The following is a 22048-nucleotide window of genomic DNA, read 5'->3' on the forward strand; positions in this document are numbered from 1 at the left end:
CAGAGGCAGCTCTGCCCCTTCAAGGAAAATAGTGGTTTAAAGTGTGTTCTTCCATGCCCTATAAAAGTGAAACCCAGAAGGGAGATAAAAGGCATAATTGGGGGGGGGACTGGAGACCTTATACAAGGGAGGATTGCCCTGCACAGTTCCACAGGCAGAACTGTGCATATCCCTGGGAGGGAACGGTGTGGAAAACAGATATACCAAGGGAACAGAAAAACCAAAGTTATTAACTGAGTGCTACTGGGACTGAGAGAACTAAGTGAACACTTCAAGTGCCAGTGCAGGACATGCCCGACTGGGAGAGTGAAAAGAAACAATAGCTGGGAACTGCCAGCGATTCCCTAGGAGGGGAAGTGAGGGTCAGTAAGGCAACTAAGGACATTTTTTTGTTTTGCTTTGCTATTTGCATATGATTTTGCCTTTCTACTCTGTTGTCAAGAACAATTTGATTTCTGACCCCATAACACTGTGCAAGCTGATCTGGACTAAGATACGGGAGCTTGCACCATAAGACATTGGGGCAACCTTTGCCCAATTTAAGTTTCAAGTTTCAAGTTTATTAAAATTTTAATTTGAACGCAATATCAAATAATTCAATGCGTTTAACAATAGTAATCTTGGGGGAACAAATAACAACCATTTAAACAATAAAAACATACAATCTTATCTATTTTTTTTCTGCTTTCTTTATGAGCACAGTAATAAACCTGGTGGATTTTGACTATAAGATCCGGCATCTGGGTTTTTCTTTCTACCAGCCACATAAAAGGCGATAGAAAGAATCTACCTGTGGTCCGAGCCAGGCTTCCCACCTACTCGGGGACTGGCCCGGCCTCAAGATCCAAGTCAACAGCCATCTGACGAAGAAAAGATGAAAAAGATAGAGCTCTGCTGATGGCGTCACCCATATGTGAGAATAGGCTGCCTCCTTGTCCTGGGATAAAATACTTTTAAAACCAATAAGAGGAAATATTTTTTCACTCAGAGAATAGTTAAGCTCTGGAACACGTTGCCAGAGAATATGGTAAGAGCGGATAATGTAGCTAGTTTTAAGAAAGGTTTGGACAAGTTCCTGGAGAAAAAGTCCATAGTCTGTTATTGAGAAAGACATGGGGGAAGCCACTGCTTGACCTGGATCGGTAGCATGGAATATTGCTACTCCTTGGGTTTTGGCCAGGTACTAGGGACCTGGATTGGCCACCGTGAGAATGGGCTACTGAGCTTGATGGACCATTGGTCTGACCCAATAAGGCTATTCTTATGCTCTTAGATTTAAAACAAACCAGAGATAATATTTCTTCACACGTGTAATTAACCTCTGGAATGCGTTGCCAGAGAATGTGGTGAAATCAATTAGCTTAGCAAGGTTTAAAAAAAGGTTAAGATAATTTCCTAAAAGAGAAATTCATAGGGCATTATTGAGATGGTTTGTTGAAATCCACTGTTTATTCCTAGGATAAGCAATATAAAATCTATTTTACTTGGGACCTGGGTTAGTCACTATTAGAAACAGGATACTGTACTTGATGGACCTTCATTCAGTCCCAGTATGGCAATTCTTATGTTCGTATTAAAGTCTATGTTCCCAGATATGATGTCAGACCTCTGCTGTCATTGTGATACAGAGAGGGGTTCCTTTTTTCATATTTGATGGTCTTGCATAAAGATACAGCAATTTTAGGGGCAGTGATTCAGAGGCTTGCTAAGGGCTTACAAGTAATGCTTCAGTTTTGCCCTAAACTGTGTTTGTTGGGTGTGGGAGTTATACAGGGCCATAAATGACAACAGAGATTGAAAAGAATGTGCCTTACTGCAGTTTATTGGAAGCAATATGATGATCCCACCCTCAAAGATTGATCTCAGAGTCTCTTGGTGGTTGTGGAGCTTGAAAGAGTTACTGATCATTGAAAATAATGCTTTGACAAGACTGCAGAATAGACTCATTTCAACTGAAGTGCATATTGGATAAGGATTGGTGGGAAAGGAGGGCAATTTTTGGGAAAGAGGGTATACCTCAGGGGTGCACAACTTCGGCCCTCGCCAGGCCAGGTTTTCAGGATTTCCCAACTGAATATGCATGAGATCAATATGTATACAATGGAAGCAGTGCAGGTAAATAGATCTCATGCAAATTCACTGGGAAAATCCTGAAACCCGACTGGATTACAGCCCTCGAGGGCCGGAGTTGTGCACCCCTGGTTTACCTGAAGGAACCCATGGGTTGACCCACTATATTTATGAGAATCTTTGGTTGATATAGAAAGGACGGAGGGAGGAGAGGGTTCGTGTTCAAATGGGTTGTTATACTGTAATGTGATTATCTACATACTGTTGCTTCTAATGATCATTTTTACAACTGCATTGGTATAAAACAACTTAACAAAAATTCTACTAATACAAAAAAAGGAGGTGGTTTGCAGAATGGAGGGTGATTGAAGGTTTGTATGGAATGTTATAATGTCTTATGACCAACAAAATATTTTGCCCAAATTCAAACAGTGCATATATATTGGTATTTATAGATCGAGAGAAAACAGCTAAACTTGGCAAGTCATACCTCCCCCACCAAAGACCTGTCAACTGTGCCATCTTGCACCACCTCACCTCTGGTTTGGATTCTAATTCATCCGATAACATCGATTCAGATTCGAGTACCTACAAGTTTGAAAAATGGAAAATCAGAGAAAAAAAACCAAAATTTGTCAAATATCCAACTTATGGTAGTTTATAATTGTCACGTTGCTCAGTACAAATTCCTCTTATAAAAGTGTTGTGTAAAGCCAGGAAAGTCAAAAATAAATTGCATAATATGGTAACTGCCATTTTCCAAAACTCAGAAATCAAAAACTCCAAGAGCCAGGCTGCAAACATGGTTAACAGAAGTTAATGTCTGTCTCACTAGTTTTCAATGCATTTTTGGCAGACTGTGATAATTTTATTAGATCAGTATATTTCTTAAAACATGAGTTAATTTAACTATGCCAGGCTTCACGTATTGTTTACCTCATATACTCATATAGGTCGAATGCAGTTTGGGGATGAAAAATGACCAAAGCTGCTATAACCCATGCATAAGTCAAGACTCCCCTACAGTCTTCCCACCCTCAGTTGGTTCAGCACCCCTCTCCACCCCCAAGTTCAGCATATCTCCTTCTCTCTCAAGCCTCCTTCTGTTCGCCACCCCTGTCTACCTTAAAATGTGTTTGTGTGTCTCTCTCAGAGATCGCTGAGTAGGACCAGCTCAAGGCATAGGCCAGGTGAGCACTGACTCAGGGCACCAAGCCTAAAGGATGCCAAAATCATGCTTCAACTGGTCCCCACAGTGGCCAGCTCCCTTCTCTCAAGTAACCCTCTTCACTCTCTCACCCCTCCCCCCTCTTCGATTCAGCAACTCCCTAGATCCCTTGTACCTTTTAATGTGATTTTCCCCTCAAGACCATCAACAGCGTTTCACATTAAGCTGCCTGCAATAGCCCCAGGGAGTCTTTTCTCTGCTGTACCTCAACCCCTTTGATGTACTTCATATTCTTGCAGGGGAGCAACAGAGTCCCTGGGACACAAGCAGCTTAATGTGAAATGCTGCCGCTGTCAGTACTCCAAAAGGGAAAATTGCATTGTAAGGTACATGAGAGAGCCTCAAGATAGGGAGATGTTTGTTCAACCCAGACATGGAAAAGGTAGGTGGGGGCAAGAAAAAGACATGCTGAATCGTTGGCGGGGAGGGGAAACATAGAACACGGAGAATGTTGGGCCACAGAGTCTCCATTCACAGGGTGAAGGGGAGGGAAAGAGGAGAGGCAGAGATATTGGACCATGGGATGGAGAGAAGGGAAGGAAGAGATGTCAGAGTCTGAGACCACAGAGTGAAGAGGAAGGAGGGAAGATTCTGGACAGAGAGAGAACAGGAAGACCAAAGACAAATATTGGACATGGGTAAAGGGAAGGCAAAGAATGGATAAAGGTGGGGTTGTAAAGGGAGATGGAGGGAAAGTTTCAAGTTTATTTAAAATTTGTTTAATCGCCCTATCATATATTCAGGGCGATGTACAATTCTAAAAATATTTTATAACAGTACATAGGGGAACAAAAAGTTTATATAACAAATACATGACTTTCAAAACAGACGGGACTAGTAGGGTAAATAAATAGAAATACAATAACTGGAGGCAGATGAGACAATCAAGGAAAATTACAAAAGGAGGGGTTTTTGTTTTGTTTTTTAAAAAAGGATGGATTTTGCTTTAGTTTTGGTGTTTTTACAATGTCTAGCAGTCAAATGCATCTTTAAAAAGAAAACATTTTAACTGACTCTTAAATCTACCAACGTTTCTTTCCTCCCTTGGCAAGAATTTCCACAATTGGGAGGCCATGACAGAAAAAATGTATTGTCTTCATGTATTAATGGTTTTAAGTGATGGAACAGTTAGCAAATGTTGGTCATTAGATCGAAGAATTCTAGTGGAAGCGTTGGGAATTAGAATCCTGTCGATAAAAGCTGGAGACTTATGGAGTTGGGCCTTAAATGATAACAGACATATTTTGTAAATTATTCTATGCAATACTGGGAGCCAATGAGATTTTTTAAGAAGTGTTGAGACATGGTCGAACTTTTTTGTGTTCATGATAATTTTAATAGAGGTGTTTTGAATTAGCTGTAAACGACTGATCTCTTTTTGAGTAATACTCTTGAATAAGGCGTTACAGTAATCGATTTTAGAAATGATCAGTGAATGGATTGATATATTTAAGGATTTTGATTCTAACCATTTAGAAATTGAGTGAATTTGCCGTAACCTGAAAAATGTTGATTTGACTATACTGCTAATATGATCATGATAGGACAGTTTCTAACCGAATATGACCCCTAGAATTTTGATGGTAGTGACTGTCTGAAGAGTAATACCTGTAAGTGTAATGGGATGGTTAAATTTTAGGCCTTCTTTTCATGGAAAAAGCATTACATTTGAATGGAAGATGTTGGACTCCCGCCTTTCCTCCAAAGTATACATATTGAGATTTTTAAGTCTGTCCTCATACACCTTATGATGTACCATCGACCATTTTAGTAGACTTCCTCTGGACTGACTCCATCATGTTTATATCTTTTTGAAGGTGTGGTCTCCAGAATTTTACACAATATTCTAAATGAGGTCTCCGCAGAGTTTTATGCAGAGGCATCAATACCTCCTTTTCCCTACAGGCCATTCCTCTCCTTATGCAACGGAAAGTGAAACGAAACAAAAATCCATACGAAAAAGGAGATTATCGCTGAAAAATAGCTGGAAAGCGATGACCACAAATACTCGCAGTCTAAGCAACAAAGTTCATGATCTGCAAGCTCTGAGGTTAGAGGCAGATCTAGATATTGTCGCTATCACAGAGACATGGTTCAGTGAATCACTTGGCTGGGATGCAAACATACCGGGATATAATCTTTTTAGGAAGGACAGAGATGGTCAAAAAGGTGGAGGAGAAGCTCTCTATATAAAGATCAATATCCAAGCGACCAAAATGCAAGGGACCTGGGGACAGGAAGAAGCGATATGGATTGCTCTGAAAAGAGAAGATGGAACTTCTATCTACATGAGTGTAGTCTACAGACCTCCGACTCAATCACAGCAAATTGATAAGGATCTGATTGTGGATATCCAAAAGTTTGGAAGGAAAGAGGAGGTTCTGCTGTTGGGAGATTTCAACCTGCCGGATGTGGACTGGAATGTTCCGTCTGCGGAATCGGAAAGAAGTAGGGAGATTGTGGATGCCTTTCAAGAGGCTCTGCTCAGACAAATGGTGACGGAACCAAGGGAAAAAGCGATATTGGATCTGGTCCTCACAAATGGAGAGAGTATCTCTAATGTTTGAGTGGGTGTTCACCTGGGAAGTAGCGATCATCAAATGGTTTGGTTTGATATAACGGCTAAAGTGGAGAACGGCCGCACGATACTTAAAGTCCTAGATTTCAAACGTATGGACTTTAATGCAATGGGAGAAGAAAGAGCTGTTAGGATGGGAGAACATAAGAGAAGTGGAAAGACAGTGGTCTAAGCTGAAAGGAGCGATAAAAATGGCTACGGACCTTTATGTGAAGAAAATCAATAAAAACAAGAGAAAAAGGAAGCCGATATGGTTCTCCAACCTAGTGGCTGAGAAAATAAAGGTGAAAGAGTTGGCATTCGTGAAATATAAAAAAAACCTAAGAAGAGGAGAGCAGAAAGGACTACAGGGTGAAACTGAAAGAAGCCAAGAGAGAGATACATCTGGCGAAAGCAGAGGCGGAAGAACAAATGGCTAAAAAATGTAAAAAAGGGAGACAAAAATTTTTTCAGATATATTAGTGAAAGGAGAAGATGAAAAATGGAATTGCTAGGCTAAAAGATGCTGGGAACCAATATGTGGAGAGTGAAGAGGAGAAAGCAAATGTGCTAAACAAATACTTTTGTTCTGTGTTCACAGAAGAAAATCCTGGAGAAGGACTGAGATTGTCTGGCAAAGTTACACGAGAAAATGGAGTAGATTCTGCGCCGTTCACAGAGGAGGGTGTTTATGAGCAACTTGAAAAACCGAAGGTGGACAAAGCGATGGGACCAGACGGGATCCATCCCAGGATACTAAGGGAGCTCAGAGAGGTTCTGGCGAGTCCTATTAAAGACTTGTTCAACAAATCTCTGGAGACGGGAGTGATTCCTGGGGATTGGAGGAGAGCGGATGTGGTCCCTATTCATAAAAGTGGTCACAGGGATGAAGCAGGAAACTACAGGCCGGTGAGCCTCACTTCAGTTGTTGGAAAAATAATGGAAGTGTTGCTGAAAGAAAGGATAGTGTACTTCCTTGAATCTAATGGGTTACAGGATCCGAGGCAACATGGCTTTAAAAAAGGTAAATCGTGCCAAACGAACCTGATTGAATTTTTTGATTGGGTGACCAGAGAACTGGATCGAGGACATATGCTAGATGTAATTTACTTGGATTTCAGCAAAGCCTTTAATACAGTTCCTCATAGGAGACTGTTGAACAAACTTGAAGGGCTGAAGTTAGGACCCAAAGTGGTGAACTGGGTCAGAAACTGGCTGTCGGACAGACGCCAGAGGGTGGTGGTTAATAGAAGTTGCTCGAAGGAAGGAAAGGTGAGTAGTGGAGTCCCTCAGGTTTCGGTGCTGGGGCCAATCCTGTTCAATATGTTTGTGAGTGACATTGCTGAAGGGTTAGAAGGAAAAGTGTGCCTTTTTGCAGATGATACCAAGATTTGTAACAGAGTAGACACCGAAGAGGGAATGGAAAATATGAAAAAGGATCTGCAAAGTTAGAGGAATGGTCTAATGCCTGGCAACTAAAATTCAATGCAAAGAAATGCAGAGTATTAATAATAGGAAGGAACCGTATATGCTGGGAGGAGAGAAGCTGATATGCACGGACGGGGAGAGGGACCTTGGGGTGATAGTGTCCGAAGATATAAAGGTGAAAAAACAGTGTGACAAGGCAGTGGCTGCTGCCAGAAGGATGCTGGGCTGTATAAAGAGAGGCGTAATCAGTAGAAGGAAGAAGGTGTTGATGCCCCTGTACAGGTCATTGGTAAGGCCCCACTTGGAGTATTGTATTTAGTTTTGGAGACTGTATCTGGCAAGGGACGTAAGAAGACTTGAGGCGGTCCAGAGGAGGGCAAAGAAAATGATAGGAGGCTTGCGCCAGAAGACGTATGAGGAGAGACTGGAAGCCCTGAATATGTATACCCTAGAGCAGGGGTGCCCACACTTTTTGGGCTTGCGAGCTACTTTTAAAATGACCAAGTCAAAATGATCTACCAACAATAAAAATGCTAAACATATATATATTTATTTATATATATATATATATACTGTATATATATATATATATATACACACCGAGTGTACTTTGTATTTATGTTCAAATATTTTTTTATTATACAGCCCCCCTCCCCCGAAGGCCTGACCTCCCCTGAAGGTCTGCACATTCCCCCTCAAAGGTTGACTCCCCCCCTGAAGGCCTGCACTCCCCCCCCCCGAAGGCCTACCCTCCCCACATCCATTTACCTAATTCCAGCAGGGAGCAGTCTGCAGAGAGGATCGCTGGTACTTTACCGATCCTTGCAGGTTGCCATAGGCCTCAGGAGCTGTCTTCCCTCTGCCCCAAGCCTGTCTCTGACTTAGAGGAGGGGCAAGACCACAGCAGAGGGAAGATAGCTCCTGAGGCTTATGGCAACCTGTAAGAATTGCTAAAGTACCACCTGCCACCGGCCGTCTCCCATTCGTCCCCTTTGGAGATCCCCACAGGAATAAGGAAGTTAAATTAATAGAATACTTAGGCACAGAAAAACAAAGAAATACTTCCAAGAACTGCCCCATAAGAACTGCCTGTCACAATGCTCATTAGTGGAACTGAATAAAAGACAAGTGGATTTAGAAGGGGGACGATCCGCCCGGGTGCACGGCTTGGAGGGGTGCACAGCCGGCCAGGTCCGGGTCATCCTGCCTTTCTTTTCCCCCGGTCTGCGCTCGGGGCTTGCGCCTGCCTGGTCCCACGCCGACGCTCGAATGGTGCCGTCAACTCCCGCGAGTCTCGCGATAACCAACAGCACCATTTGGGCGGCGGGTGCGAGCCCCGTGCGCAGACCAGTGGAAAGGAAGGGCAGGAGGACCCGGACGGCTGTGCATCCCTCCAAGCCGTGCACCCGGGGCGGGTGCGAGGGCGGACCCCCCCACCTCGGTACGCCACTGATTGGGAGGCCGATTTTGGGGTTTTTTTAATTGTATATCGGGCAGCATTAGGCCTCGCTCTTACCTCAATCATTACAGGCGCTTCTATTTCTTGTGATGCGCTGAGCTCCGTCCCCCACCGACCTTCACCCCGCCCTTCCAGCACTCTGATTGGCCAGCGTTCTTTAAGAGGCGGGCCAGTCAGGAGGGGAAAAAAAGAGAAGGGAAGAAGGGAACCTGCTGTGCGATCGACTGGGGTCGCCTGAGCGAATGACCTGTCGATCGCGATCGACGCGTTGGGCACCCCTGCCCTAGAGGAAAGGAGAGACAGGGGAGATATGATTCAGACGTTCAAATACTTGAAGGGTATTAACGTAGAACAAAATCTTTTCCAGAGAAAGGAAAATGGTAAAATCAGAGGACATAATTTGAGGTTGAGGGGTGATAGATTCAGGGGCAATGTTAGGAAATTCTACTTTACGGAGAGGGTAGTGGATGCCTGGAATGTGCTCCCGAGAGGTGGTGGAGAGTAAAACTGACTGAGTTCAAAGAAGCGTGGGATGAACACAGAGGATTTAGAATCAGAAAATAATATTAAATATTGAAATAATGCCAGTACTGGGCAGACTTGTACGGTCTGTGTCTGTATATGGCCGTTTGGTGGAGGATGGGCTGGGGAGGGCTTCAATGGCTGGGAGGGTGTAGATGGGCTGGAGTAAGTCTTAACAGAGATTTCGGCAGTTGGAACCCAAGCACAGTACTGGATAAAGCTTTGGATTCTTGCCCAGAAATAGCTAATAAGAAAAAAAATTACAAAATTTAAATTGAATCAGGTTAGGCAGACTGGATGGACCATTCAGGTCTTTATCTGCCGTCATCTACTATGTTACTATCTTAACATTCCTTTCCTCAGAGCGATCTCCATTGATTACTACCCTCTGTTGCCTTCCACTCAACCAGTTCTCAACCCAGCCCGTCACTTTGGGACCCATTCTGAGGGCACCACTTTCACCTGTGTGGAACACTGTCAAAGACTTTGCTAAAATCTAAATACCCCACATCTAGCGCACATCCTCTATCCAATTCTCTGGTCACCCAGTCAAAGAAATTGATCAGATTTGTCTGACAAGACCTACCTCTAGTGAATCCATTTTGCCTCTGGTCCTGTAATCCATAGGATTCCATAAACTTGACCATTCTCTGTTTTAAAAATGTTTCCATTAATTTGCTTACCACAGAAGGCAGACTTACTGGCCTGTAATGCCCTACTTCTTCCTTACTTCCACTTTTGTGAAAAGGGACCACATCCACCCTTCTCCAGTCCTCCGGTACCACTCCCGACTCTACAGACTCGTTGAAAAGATCAGTCAGTGGAGCCACCAGAACTTCCCTAAGTTCTTTCAGCACCCTCGGATGTACACCATCAGCTTTCTCTACTTTTATTTTACCTAGCTCTGCACGAACTCAACCCTCTGAAAATCAATCAGAGTCTACCACTCCTCCAGCCCTGTTCATGTTTGTCTTCTGTGGTCCTGTTCCCGGCACTTCAGCCGTGAACACAGAACAGAAATATTTGTTAAGCAATTCAGCCTTTTCTTTATCAGCTTCTACATATTTCTCCCCTTCACCTTTGAGTCTCATGATGCCACATTGGCACTTCTTCCTAGCCTCTCTTAACTTTTCCAGATAGTTTTGTCTGTCTTCCTCTTTTTACATTACATTACATTGTACTTGTTAACCGCATTACCAGGGGAATCTGCAATTCAGCCCTGGTAGTGAGAATGCTTGTTTTCGTAAACTGGCCTCTCGGGATTATACGCTGCTTGCTCATGTTCTCCAGGCTGATGGTTCATTAATGTCCTGGGATGTTCTAGTCCGGTCTGGAATTTTTTCTGTGGGTGATTTTTTTTGCGTTTCGGCAACTTCATCATTATATTCGATCTCTCCCCTGAGCCGCTTTGGCGTTTCCTATTGAGGACAGATTTGCGACACTACTGGATCCCTATTTGGAGACTGGGTTTACGGTTTCAGGTCTTTATAAAGATCTCCAGCATTGGTTGGGTCCGGCTGATCGTGCTGCACTCCATGCTCGTTGGTGTCAAGATTTGGGGATGGCTCGGGACGCTTTGGATCTCCCTTCCTTAATTTCCAGAATCCCAGGAGTGTCTGTTAATGCAGATCTCCGGGAGTGTCAATTTAGGGTAATTCATCGAGGCTATTTTACGAAAAGTCAGTTATATTATTCAGGTTATACGGATTCTCCGTTGTGTCCCAAGTGTCTCCAGCAACCCCATTCGTTTATCCATGCCTTTTGGTCCTGTGTGAAAATTAAACTTTTTTGGAGACAGGTTTTATCTTATGTGGAGCGCATTTTTGGTAAGGCACTTTCCTTTTCTGCAGCTGGTCTCCTGCTGGACAAATATGAGGCCTTTTGTTTATCTGATTCGGGTCAGCGGCAGTTTATGAGAAGGGTGGGTGTCTTGGGGAAGAAGGTGATTCTGACTGTTTGGATTGGAGATACCTTGCCCTCCTTCTGGGCTTGGAGGAATCGTTTGCATGCTCTGCTGCTGTTGGAGCGGAAGGATGCGTCTTTTAGCCTGCGAAGAAAACGCCAGTTTCTTCGGATCTGGGATTCTTACCTTTTTTCACGGGCTCGAAGTGACATCCTGAATTTATTGTAATTCTCTCTGTGACCCGAGCTTGTTTCATTTTTGAGAGGGCACCAGGTACACTTTCTTTCTCCCACCCTTTTTTTTTTTCTCTTCTCAGTGTTGGAGTTTACCTTTTATCTTTGGCAGTGGGTTATCTGAGTCCAAGCCTACTGCACTAGGATTTTCTACTCTTCAGCTCAGGGGGTTTGGGGTGGGGGTGGGGTGGGTGGGGTGTTGAATCCGATCTTATGTACCTGATTATTTTCTTTGTAACTGTGATTCTTGTTTGTTGGTTTGTGTTTTTGTGTTATTTGATAATAAAAATTGATTCAACATAACCGCATTACCAAAAGTTCTATGCGGTTTAAAAAAAATTATTAATTATAACATATTACATAGAAGAATGGATTAATTAGTCAAATATTTAAGGAAAAAATAGGTTTTCAATTTTCTCCTGAAATATTTGTAAGAATCAGCAGAAAGCAACAATGAATGAAATTCCTTTTCATGAGAAGCTGCCTGAAATGCTAGAACATGATTGAGGAATTTCTTACTTTTACAACCCTTTACAGGTGGGAAACTAAACAAAGTATGTGTTTTTCTACTATTTTTATGTAGGGCTATAATAAAGCTATCAGTCAAATAAATTGGAGCTGAGCCATAGAGAACCTTGTAACAAAAACAGCCCAGCTTAAACAAAATCCGAGCCTCCACAGGCAACCAATGAAGTTCATAATAAAACGGCGTTACATGGTCATATTTTTTCAATCCGTAAATCAGTCTAACTGCTGTATTTTGAATTAATGATAGTCTTTCCGCGATCTTTTGTAGTTTATGAAAGCTAACCTCTTATTTCTTACCTTCTCATCTACTACTTTTGAGAACCAAAGCAGCCTTCTTTTCCTCTTAGTTTTACTTACTTGCCTCACAAAAAGGTTCGTCGCTCTTACTATCATTCCTTTCAGTTTTGCTTTGGTTGTACCCACAAAAAAATGGTATACCAAATTCATGCCCCTTTTATCATCAAGGACAATGCCAGGACAGTACCTCTACATCAGGGGTGTCAAAGTCCCTCCTTGAGGGCCGCAATCCAGTCGGGTTTTCAGGATTTCCCCAATGAATATGAATGAGATCTATTAGCATACAATGAAAGCAGTGCATGCAAATAGATCTCATGCATATTCATTGGGGAAATCCTGAAAATCTGACTGGATTGCGGCCCTCGAGGAGGGACTTTGACACCCCTGCCCTACATCATGATTTTATAGACCTCCCTTTCTCCCATCAGCTGTCTTTTCTCCAAAGTGAAGAGCCCTAGTCTCTTTAGCCTTCCCTCATAGGGGAGTTGTCCCTTCTTCAGCTTGAAGAAAAGAAGCAGTAGGGAGACGATACAGGGACTGGGAAAACCAAGGATCCTGTGGAGCCCATGGATCTCTACCGCACGTCCTTAAAAATCTGCTTACCTCGGGGGACAGCGGGCTACATGAGGTCTGTGGGAGTTAAAACAAGGATCCCTGCCAGCCCCACACCTGCTTTCTTTTTAAGGCAGTGTGCTTTAGCTCCACAGGATCCATGAGGCACCCAGGTAGAAGGCATTTGTGGCACAACAAAAGGGAGAGCTAAGATGAGACAGCAGGAAATTCATGCAGTATTCAGCACCAATAACCCCAACTACAAAGGAAACCAGCAAGGGTAGAAATTAAAACGAGGATCCCATGGACCCCATCGAACTAAAAGTACATGGCCTGAAAATAAAGCGGCCTTGAAGTGGGGTCCCCAGGGATCCTCATTTTTTTAGCTTCCATGGACCTCACGGATCTTGCTCACTCTACAGATCCTCATTTTAACTCATGTGCACATCACAGATCCCGATGGAGAGAGGTAAAAACATAAGAACATAAGAATAGCCTTCTGGTCCATCAAGCCCAGTAGCCCATTCTTATGGTAGCCAATGCAGGTCACTAATACCTGACTAAAATCCAAGGTGTAGCAATATTCCATGCTACCAATACAGGTAAGATGATGATACTTGGGGTAAGCAGGATCTGTGAAGTCTGCGGGAGTTAAAGCAAGTGGACCCCATGCCACAACCACTTTCTTTTTAAGGTTGTGCAATAGAGATCTGCAAGGTTAACATAAAGAAATGAGGAGATGGAAACAGAAGCTAATTTAAAGGATCTGTTAATTGACATAGCAAGAGCACATTTCCAAATCCTCAGTAAGGTTACTCATGTATTGATTGTTGAAAAAGTAATGTTTTAAAAACTTTCTAAATGTATATAGAGAAAAAGTAGTTCTAATCTCAACAGGAAGTTTATTCCAAATTGAAGTAAAGATGTATGTAAAAGAATAGGAAACATAACCTAAGACTTTTGTTCCTTTAAGTCAGTGTATTGCAAACTGTGTGCCGTGACACACTGGCGAGGAGAAGAGTCATCCACGCTGGCTGACTGCGAGAAGCACGTCCTGTAGGACATCCGCTGAAACTCAGGGGCGGGAAATTTCATGGCGACACCAGGAAGTATTTCTTCACAGAGAGTGGTTGACCATTGGAACAAGCTCCCAGTGCAGGTGATCATGGCCAACAGCGTGCCTGATTTCAAGAATAAGTGGGATGCCCACGTCAGATCTCTACGAGGGCAGTGTAAAGGTATCGCCACCTGAGTGTGATCTCTAGGAGGGTAGTTAGGGAGGGTTAATAGAGTGGGCAGACTTGATGGGCTATAGCCCTTTTCTGCCGTCATTTTCTATGTTTCTATGTCTCTCCTCCGCTCCCCGCACCTCTCGGATACCTCCACTGAAGCGAGTCGCAGCCAGATGGGCCTCTGCGCATGCACGTGACATCATTGTGTCGACGTCCGCTTACTTCTGGGTGCTTTTTGGCCGGGGCACTAGATTTAGTGTGCCACTGGCTGGAAAGTTTGTGAAACACTGCTTTATGTGAAGGAAAAGAGAGTTTATACAATTGAGAAATTCTTGGTTTTGTAGTTCGTAAAGAATTGAAGGAGATTGAAAAAAAACTTGCAAGACCCATGGTCTGCTCCCCATCCCTCCTACCACCAATAAAATCACACCTTTAAATATTAAACTTTTGGGGGGGTGTAAAAAGGGAGGGATGTTGTAAATAATGAAGGCATTTACCTAGGTAACTGGGCTATTTGAAAACTCCTCATTTTTCTTGTAGGTAAAAGTGCATAATGATTGTTGTGTTTGGGTGGCTGACAGAACCAATTCCCCTTCCCAATAAGCTTGTTACTGCCTAGGCAACCACCTACTCTTGTCTAATAGTTGTTGCTAACATAGGTTTAAACAACCTTTTTGCTCCACATCCGTTGTTGAGAGTTTTACTGGCTGGTGTGGGAATATCCTATGTAAACAAACAATTACACTGACCGTAAATATAAAGCTAGAAATGGTGGGAGGGAGGGACTGGCAGCAGAAGAGAAGGAACTTGGTCCTTCGCACCAAAAATGGTTCAGCCTCCTCTGCGTCAGCACAGTGAGATGCTTCCTGGAACGCCGGCTGCCCCTAAAATCCCTTCACAGCTTCACCGCCGGTGACGGAGCTTTCGTGCAGGCTGTGACCATAAGAGAGCTCCAGGCGCCTTTCTAGCCAACCCGGCTTCTCAACTCCCTGAGCAACACGCGTCACATCCGGTGCGCGGCGCACGACGTCAGCATCACGTCCGTCTGGTGGATCGGCGGTTGTGGCGGCAGTTATGCGTCTTTGCGGCGCTGTGTTGATTTCGCATGGGCGCGTGGCCCGGCACATGGGGCTCGGGCCTCGCTCCAGGATCGACATGCTGCGGAACCTTCTCACCGGCCTGGTCCGACACGAGAGGATCGAAACCACCTGGGCCCGGGCTGATGAGCTGCAGATTTATGCAGAGCGGGTGAGACTACAGGCAGTCCCCGACTTCGTTTTTTAAAACCGTTCTTAAGTTGAATCTGTATGTAACTCGGATCCTAGTCTTCTTCGCACCTTTTCCACCTCCTTGAGGCCCCACTTGCATCCCTTTCCATCCATCCAACGGTTCCTTCGCCACCACCACATTACTCCTTTCATCCCCATTCATCTCTACCTCACTTCTCTCCCACCACCATGTCCAATAATTCTCTCTGCCAACAATTCACCTTTCTTCATCTCCCAAAGAGCACCATCTGTCTTTCCCTCTCACTCAGACACCCACATCAGCATCTCTTTCCCTCACTCCCTCCATTCTTCCATACCATGGATTATGCTCCCCTCCCTTCGTTCTGTGTCCCAAATTCATGCCCCCCTCTCTCCTTCCTTCCATCCTTTGTCCAAAGTTTGTGTTCCTTCGTCCCAATGCACTCCTCTTCCTCCATTCTGTGCCCCAAGTATGTTCCTCCCTCCGGTGGGTATTTACCTTCTTTTGGCCTGCTCCCTCCTTCTTCCAGCTACAGTCGTTTCTCTGCAGAAAGCCGTGGGCAACGGCTCCTATGTGCATCCTGCAGCTGAGCCGGAAGCCTTCCCTCTGACATCAGAGGAAGCTCCTTTCATGTCAGAGGGAAGGCTTCCAGCTCAGCCGTGAGACATGCGTAGGAGTCGCTGCCCATGGCTTTGTGCAAAGAAACAACTGCGGCTGGAAGGTAAACCTTCTGGAGGGAGGCACTTACTTGGGGAACAGAATAGAAGGAGGGAGAGAGAGGGTTGCGTTGGAACTTGGGAGGGAGAGGAGAACGTTGGGACACTGAAGGTAAAACAGGACCCCCTCCTGTTTGTAAGTATGAGTCCGACATAAGTCGGATGTTCATAGAATGGGGATTGTCTGTACTACTACTATTTATCACTTATATAGCGCTGAAAGGCTTTTGCAGCGCTGTACATTTTGACATTTATAGGCAGTCACTACTCGGAAGAGCTTACAATCTAACTTGGATAGACAAACCTGACATATAGGGTTGGAGATGCAGAACCCAAGGTGAGAGGAGTTAGAAGCCGAAAGCACTCTTGAAGAGGTGGACTTTTAATTAGGCCTTGAACACTGCCAGAGACTGGGCCCGCTGTAGGGATTCGGGCAACTTGTTCCAAGCATACGGCACAGCAGGGTAGAAGGGACGGAGTCTGGAGTTGTAAGTTGAACAGAAAGACACTTACCAGCTGAGTGGAGTTCATGGGAAGGAACAAAGGGATAGATAGTGAGGGGCAGCTGAGTGAGTACATTATTTGTAGAAGGACAGAGTAACCAATTTTCCCGCTTAATTGACCCTCTTACAAAGCCATGGGAGTCCATTGAATTGAAAAGGCTTTCTAAAAGGGGCCTGGTGTTCGAAAAAAAATGTTAGGCGGTAGGGATCCCTGTGTAGGGTTACCAGATTTTGCATCTGGAAAAAGAGAATGTGTGGCATCGCCCTGTTCCGCCACCCCAGCCCTACACAAATCTTCTCTCCGAGTCTGGAGTGCATCTGCGGCATGATGACATTGCACACATACATGTGACATCACCTCCTTACATCCACACATGCGCAGATGTACTCCAGACTCAGTTCTGATCTCAACAGCTTTTCAAAACCTGGACGGATACCTAGACAGTCTTCTAAAATCCAAACATCTGGTAACCCTAGGCTTCTGTGCTAATCAATTATAATAATAATAATAACTTTATTCTTGTATACCGCCATACCCAAGGAGTTCTAGGTGGTTCACATCAATTAATTAAGATCCGAAATGACACGCGGATTTACAACATTTTATCAGAGTTGCTAGCAACGAAGAAGGTTAGGTTGGAAGGTAAGAGAGAGAGAGACCAAATAGGGGCGGGGGACGGGGAAGAGTGGTAGGAGGGGGTGGGGGCGGGTGTCGGTTTATTGTGGGAGTAAGGGGGTTAGGGGTCCTGTTCGCGGAATAGGTGAGTTTTGAGTAATTTTCTGAATTAGGTAGGGGCCTCTAGCACCATTTGGGCTAGCCATGGGTTTAGCTTAGCCGCCTGGAAGGCGAAGGTTTTGTCGTGGAATCTTTTTAGATGACACAGTTTTAGGGAGGGGAAGGTGAACAGCTGAATTCTGCGGGATTTCTTGTAGGTGCAATTCAGAATGAAGTGTGGATTGATGTATCTTGGCGATAGACCAAATACTGTTTTGTAGCAGAAGCAGGCGAACTTGAATAGGACTCTAGATTCGAATGGCAGCCAATGAAGTTGGTGGTAAAAAGGGGTGATGTGTTCCCATTTGTTCAGGCCGAAAATGAGGCGGACCACGGTGTTCTGGATCATTTTTAGTCTTCTGATGGTTTTCTTCGTGTAGCTCAAGTAAATGATATTGCAGTAATCCAGTATGCTGAGAATGGAGGATTGTACCAGTAGGCGGAATGAGGTGTCGTCAAAGTGTTTTTTTATGGTGCGAAGTTTCCAGAGCACCGAGAAGCTTTTCTTGACTGTGAGATCGGTGTGATTTTCTAGGGATAGATGTTTGTCTAGTGTGACTCCCAGTATTTTTAAGGTTTGATCGAGGGGAAAAACCATTCCTTTCACTTGAATTGTGGTGTCTTTGATTTTGTCTTTGGGGGTGCTAAGAATAATTTTGTTTTGTCAGGGTTTAGTTTTAGTCTGTAGGATAGCATCCAGAGTTCTATCTGATTGAGTATGCTTGTAATGTAGGCGAGTAATTCTGGTGTGAAACTAGTTAGTGGGATGGCTATTGTAATGTCATCTGCATAGATGAAAAATTTGAGCTTGAGGTTATGTAGGAGGTTTCCCAGGGAGGCGAGGTAGATATTAAACAGGGTGGGGGACATGGGGAGCCCTGCGGAACACCGCAGGAGTTATCCCAGCTATATGAGAAAGCGTCGTTCTTGAGTACCCTGTAGGATCTATTTCGTAGGAACCCGTGGAACCAGTTGAGGACCTGGTCGGAGATGCCGATGTGAGCCAGGCATTCTAGGAGAATGGTGTGGTCGACTAGGTCAAAAGCACTGCTCAGGTCAAGTTGTAAGATCAAGGCGCTGGAGCCCTGACTAAAGAGTGTGTGCAAGTGGTCGAGTAGGGAGGCTATAATGGTTTCAGTGCTGTGGTCCGCGTGAAAGCCCGATTGATTGTCGCTTAGGATGTTGAATTTTTCCAGGTATGTGGTAAGTTCAGCCTTTACCACCCCTTCTGCTATTTTGGTGAATAGCGGGATGCTTGCAATCGGTCTGTAGTTAGATGGGGCGTTAGGAGGTTCTTTCGCGTTTTTTATGATTGGGGTTATCATAATATGGCCTTGCTCTGGTGGGAAATTTCCTGTGGATAGTAGGAAGTTAATCCATGTCAACATGTTGGCTTTGAAGTGGATCGGTGTGGTTTTCATAACATTTGGGGGGCAGTTTGCAGAAATAGTTAGAATATTTAAACAAAGAAACATAGAAATAGACGGCAGATAAGGGCCCACGGCCCATCTAGTCTGCCCACCTTAATGTCCCTCCCCTACCTTTGCCCTGTGAATAGATCCCATGTGCCGATCCCATTTGGCCTTAAAATCAGGCACGCTGCTGGCCTCAATCACCTGTAGTGGAAGACTATTCCAGCGATCAACCACTCTTTCAGTGAAAAATAATTTCCTGGTGTCACCTCGTAGTTTCCCGCCCCTGATTTTCAACGGATGCCCTCTTGTTGTCGTGGGACCCTTGAAAAAGAAGATATCTTCCTCCACCTCGATGCGGCCCGTAAGATACTTGAACGTCTGGATCATGTCCCCCCTCTCTCTGCGCTCCTCGAGCGAGTATAGCTGTAATTTGTCAAGCCGTTTTTCGTATGGTAGATCCTTGAGTCCCGAGACCATCCGGGTGGCCATTCTTTGCACCAACTCCAGTCTCAGCACATCCTTGCGATAATGCGGCCTCCAGAATTGCACACAGTATTCCAGGTGGGGCCTCACCATGGATCTATACAATGGCATAATGACTTCCGCCTTACGACTGACGAAACCCCTTCGTATGCAGCCCATGATTTGTCTTGCCTTGGACGAAGCCTGCTCCACTTGATTGGCAGACTTCATGTCCTCACTGACGATTACCCCCAAGTCTCGTTCTGCTACCGTTTTTGCTAGGATCTCGCCATTAAGGGTATAAGACTTGCATGGATTCTGGCTGCCCAGGTGCATAACTTTGCATTTTTTGGCATTGAAGTTGAGTTGCCATGTCCTAGACCATCGCTCCAGTAGGAGTAGGTCGTGCATCATGTTGTCGGGCACTGAATCTTCATCTGTTGTGCATTTGCCCACTACATTACTCAGTTTGGCATCATCGGCGAATAATGTTATTTTACCTCGAAGCCCTTCTGCCAAGTCTCTTATAAAGATGTTGAATAGGATTGGGCCCAAGACTGAGCCCTGTGGTACTCCACTAATCACCTCCGTCATTTCGGAGGGGGTGCCGTTCACCACCACCCTTTGGAGCCTACCTCCAAGTCAGCTCCCAACCCATTTCGTCAATGTGTTACCTAATCCTATAGAACTCATCTTGCTCAGTAACCTGCGGTGTGGTACGCTATCGAATGCTTTGCTAAAGTCCAGGTACACGATGTCCAGGGACTCCCCAATATCCAGCTTCCCCGTTACCCAGTCAAAGAAGCTGATCAGGTTGGATTGGCAGGATCTCCCCTTAGTAAATCCATGTTGTCGGGGATCCCGTAGATTCTCCTCATCCAGGATCTTATCTAATTGGTGTTTGATTAGAGTTTCCATTAGTTTGCTCACTATCGATGTTAGACTCACTGGTCTGTAGTTTGCTGTCTCCATCTTTGAGCCTTTCTTGTGGAGTGGAATGACGTTAGCCGTTCTCCAGTCCAACGGGATGCTGCCTGTACTAAGGGAGAGGTTGAAGAGCGCGGACAGTGGCTCCGCCAAGACATCACTCAGTTCCCTAAGCACCCTGGGGTGCAGGTTGTCCGGCCCCATTGCTTTGTTAACCTTGAGCTTTGACAGCTCACCGTAGACACTGCTGGGCGTAAACTCAAAGTTACTAAACGGGTCAACTGAGCCAACCCTTGTCTGTAGCTGAGGGCCGAGCCCTGGCGCTTCTCGGGTGAAGACTGAGCAGAAGTATTCATTTAATAGTTGGGCTTTTTCCGAATCCTTTTCCACATAGTCTCCGTCTGGTTTCCTAAGACGTACAATCCCGCCTGAGTTTTTTCTTCTATCACTGATATACCTGAAGAAGGATTTATCTCCCTTCTGGATGTTCTTTGCTAGAGACTCCTCCATGAGGAATTTAGCCTCCCTGACTGCTGTTTTGACGGCTTTTGATTTGGCCAGGTAGTCTGCTCTAGAGTCCTGCTTTCCTGATTGTTTGTAAGAGATGAATGCTTTTTTCTTCTCCTTGATCAGGTCTGAGATCTCCGCAGTAAACCACTGTGGCTTATTGTTCCTTCGCCGTTTACTTACTGATTTTACATAGCGGTTTGTTGCTTCTTGTATGGTTGCTTTCAAAGTCGACCACATGTCTTCCACGTTATCGGTTTCTTCTTGGCTTTGTAGCGCCTGGTGAACGAAGTCTCCCATTTCTTTAAAATTTGTGTCCTTGAATTTGAGGACTTTGGTTAGTGTAGTAGATTTAGTGAAACCTTTCCTGATATTGAACCATACCATGTTGTGGTCACTGGAGGCCAATGTGTTGCCCACCAAGACCTCTGTGACACTTTCTCCATTGGTAAGTATCAGGTCCAGTATTGCCTGATCCCTTGTCGGTTCCAACACCAGTTGCCTGAGGCTTGCTCCTTTCATAGAGTTTAATAGCCTCCTGCTGCTGCCGGAAGCAGAGGTAAGTGTAACCCAATCCACATCAGGCATGTTGAAGTCACCTAGCAATACTGTGTCCCCACGCAAGGTGATATTTTCTATATCTTCGATTATTTCCATATCCAGGTCATCCTGTTGTCTTGGGGGTCTGTAAATTACGCCAAGATACAAGCATTTGTCCTTTCCTCTGGCCAAATTAACCCAAAGGGATTCCCCAGTATACTGGACATCTGAGATTCTCGTGACCTTAATGTCATCTTTAGTATATAATGCTACACCCCCTCCCTTCCTACCCTCTCTGTCCCGGCGAAGCAAGTTGTAACCCGGTATGACCATGTCCCACCCGTGGGAGTCTGTGAGCCAGGTTTCGGATATCGCCACCACATCCAGGTCGGCATTCCTTATTTCTGTTTCCAATTCCAGGATCTTGTTTCCTAAACTATGTGCGTTGACGTACATAGCCCTCCATGTTATATTTTTGTTATGTCTCAGTGGGGATATTCCTGTTTGAGCTATTTGAACACCTTTAGCATTGTTTGTGTTATTTGTGCTTTCCTGAGGCTCAGAACCACAATGTGTACTCCCCATATACCCAGAACTACAGTGTGTACTCCCCCTATACCCGGAATTACAATGTGACCCATAAATATGATGTGACCCTACTCCCGACTCAAAAGTGTGTGCACTCACCCCTGACCCAGAATTTCGGTGTCTACTTTCCTCAGCCTCATAAATGTATTGGCATTTTAGTTCGCCTGGTATGTTGTTTGTGCCTGTACCCTCCCCCGACTTACCTAGTTTAAAGCCCTGTGGAGTAGGCGGGCTAGGCGGTGTCCAAGGACATTCTTCCCTCTTCTGGTTAGGTGTAGCCCGTCGTGTCCCTGTAGTCCTTGCAATGCTTCTCCATGGTGCAGAAACCCGAAGTTCATCTCCTTGCACCATCCTCGCA

At 44.8% G+C, this 22048-nt stretch overlaps 2 protein-coding genes across 6 annotated transcripts in view; one reads left to right on the forward strand and one right to left on the reverse strand.

Annotated features, from left to right (window-relative positions):
- ZNF410 (zinc finger protein 410) overlaps positions 1–14967 on the reverse strand; it is a 224336-nt gene extending 209369 nt beyond the window's left edge. For 3 of the 5 annotated variants that reach the window (XM_033950774.1, XM_033950770.1, XM_033950768.1), the window contains exons 1-2: positions 14759–14909; positions 2608–2658 (exon numbers count right to left, since the gene is read on the reverse strand). In XM_033950774.1, coding sequence (XP_033806665.1) covers positions 2608–2640 — 33 coding nt within the window. In that variant the 5' untranslated portion in view covers positions 2641–2658; positions 14759–14909. Of the gene's footprint in view, positions 1–2607; positions 2659–14506; positions 14724–14758 lie in introns of those variants that run through there. The other 2 variants (XM_033950769.1, XM_033950772.1) reach the window with 2 other exon arrangements.
- MRPL17 (mitochondrial ribosomal protein L17) overlaps positions 14941–22048 on the forward strand; it is a 43226-nt gene continuing 36118 nt past the window's right edge. Inside the window, exon 1 of the mRNA XM_033950775.1 lies at positions 14941–15257. Coding sequence (XP_033806666.1) covers positions 15084–15257 — 174 coding nt within the window. The 5' untranslated portion in view covers positions 14941–15083. The remainder of the gene's footprint in view (positions 15258–22048) is intronic.

The sequence above is a fragment of the Geotrypetes seraphini genome, chromosome 7 (genome assembly GCF_902459505.1).
Source record: "Geotrypetes seraphini chromosome 7, aGeoSer1.1, whole genome shotgun sequence".
In the NCBI taxonomy this organism is placed as follows: domain Eukaryota; kingdom Metazoa; phylum Chordata; class Amphibia; order Gymnophiona; family Dermophiidae; genus Geotrypetes; species Geotrypetes seraphini.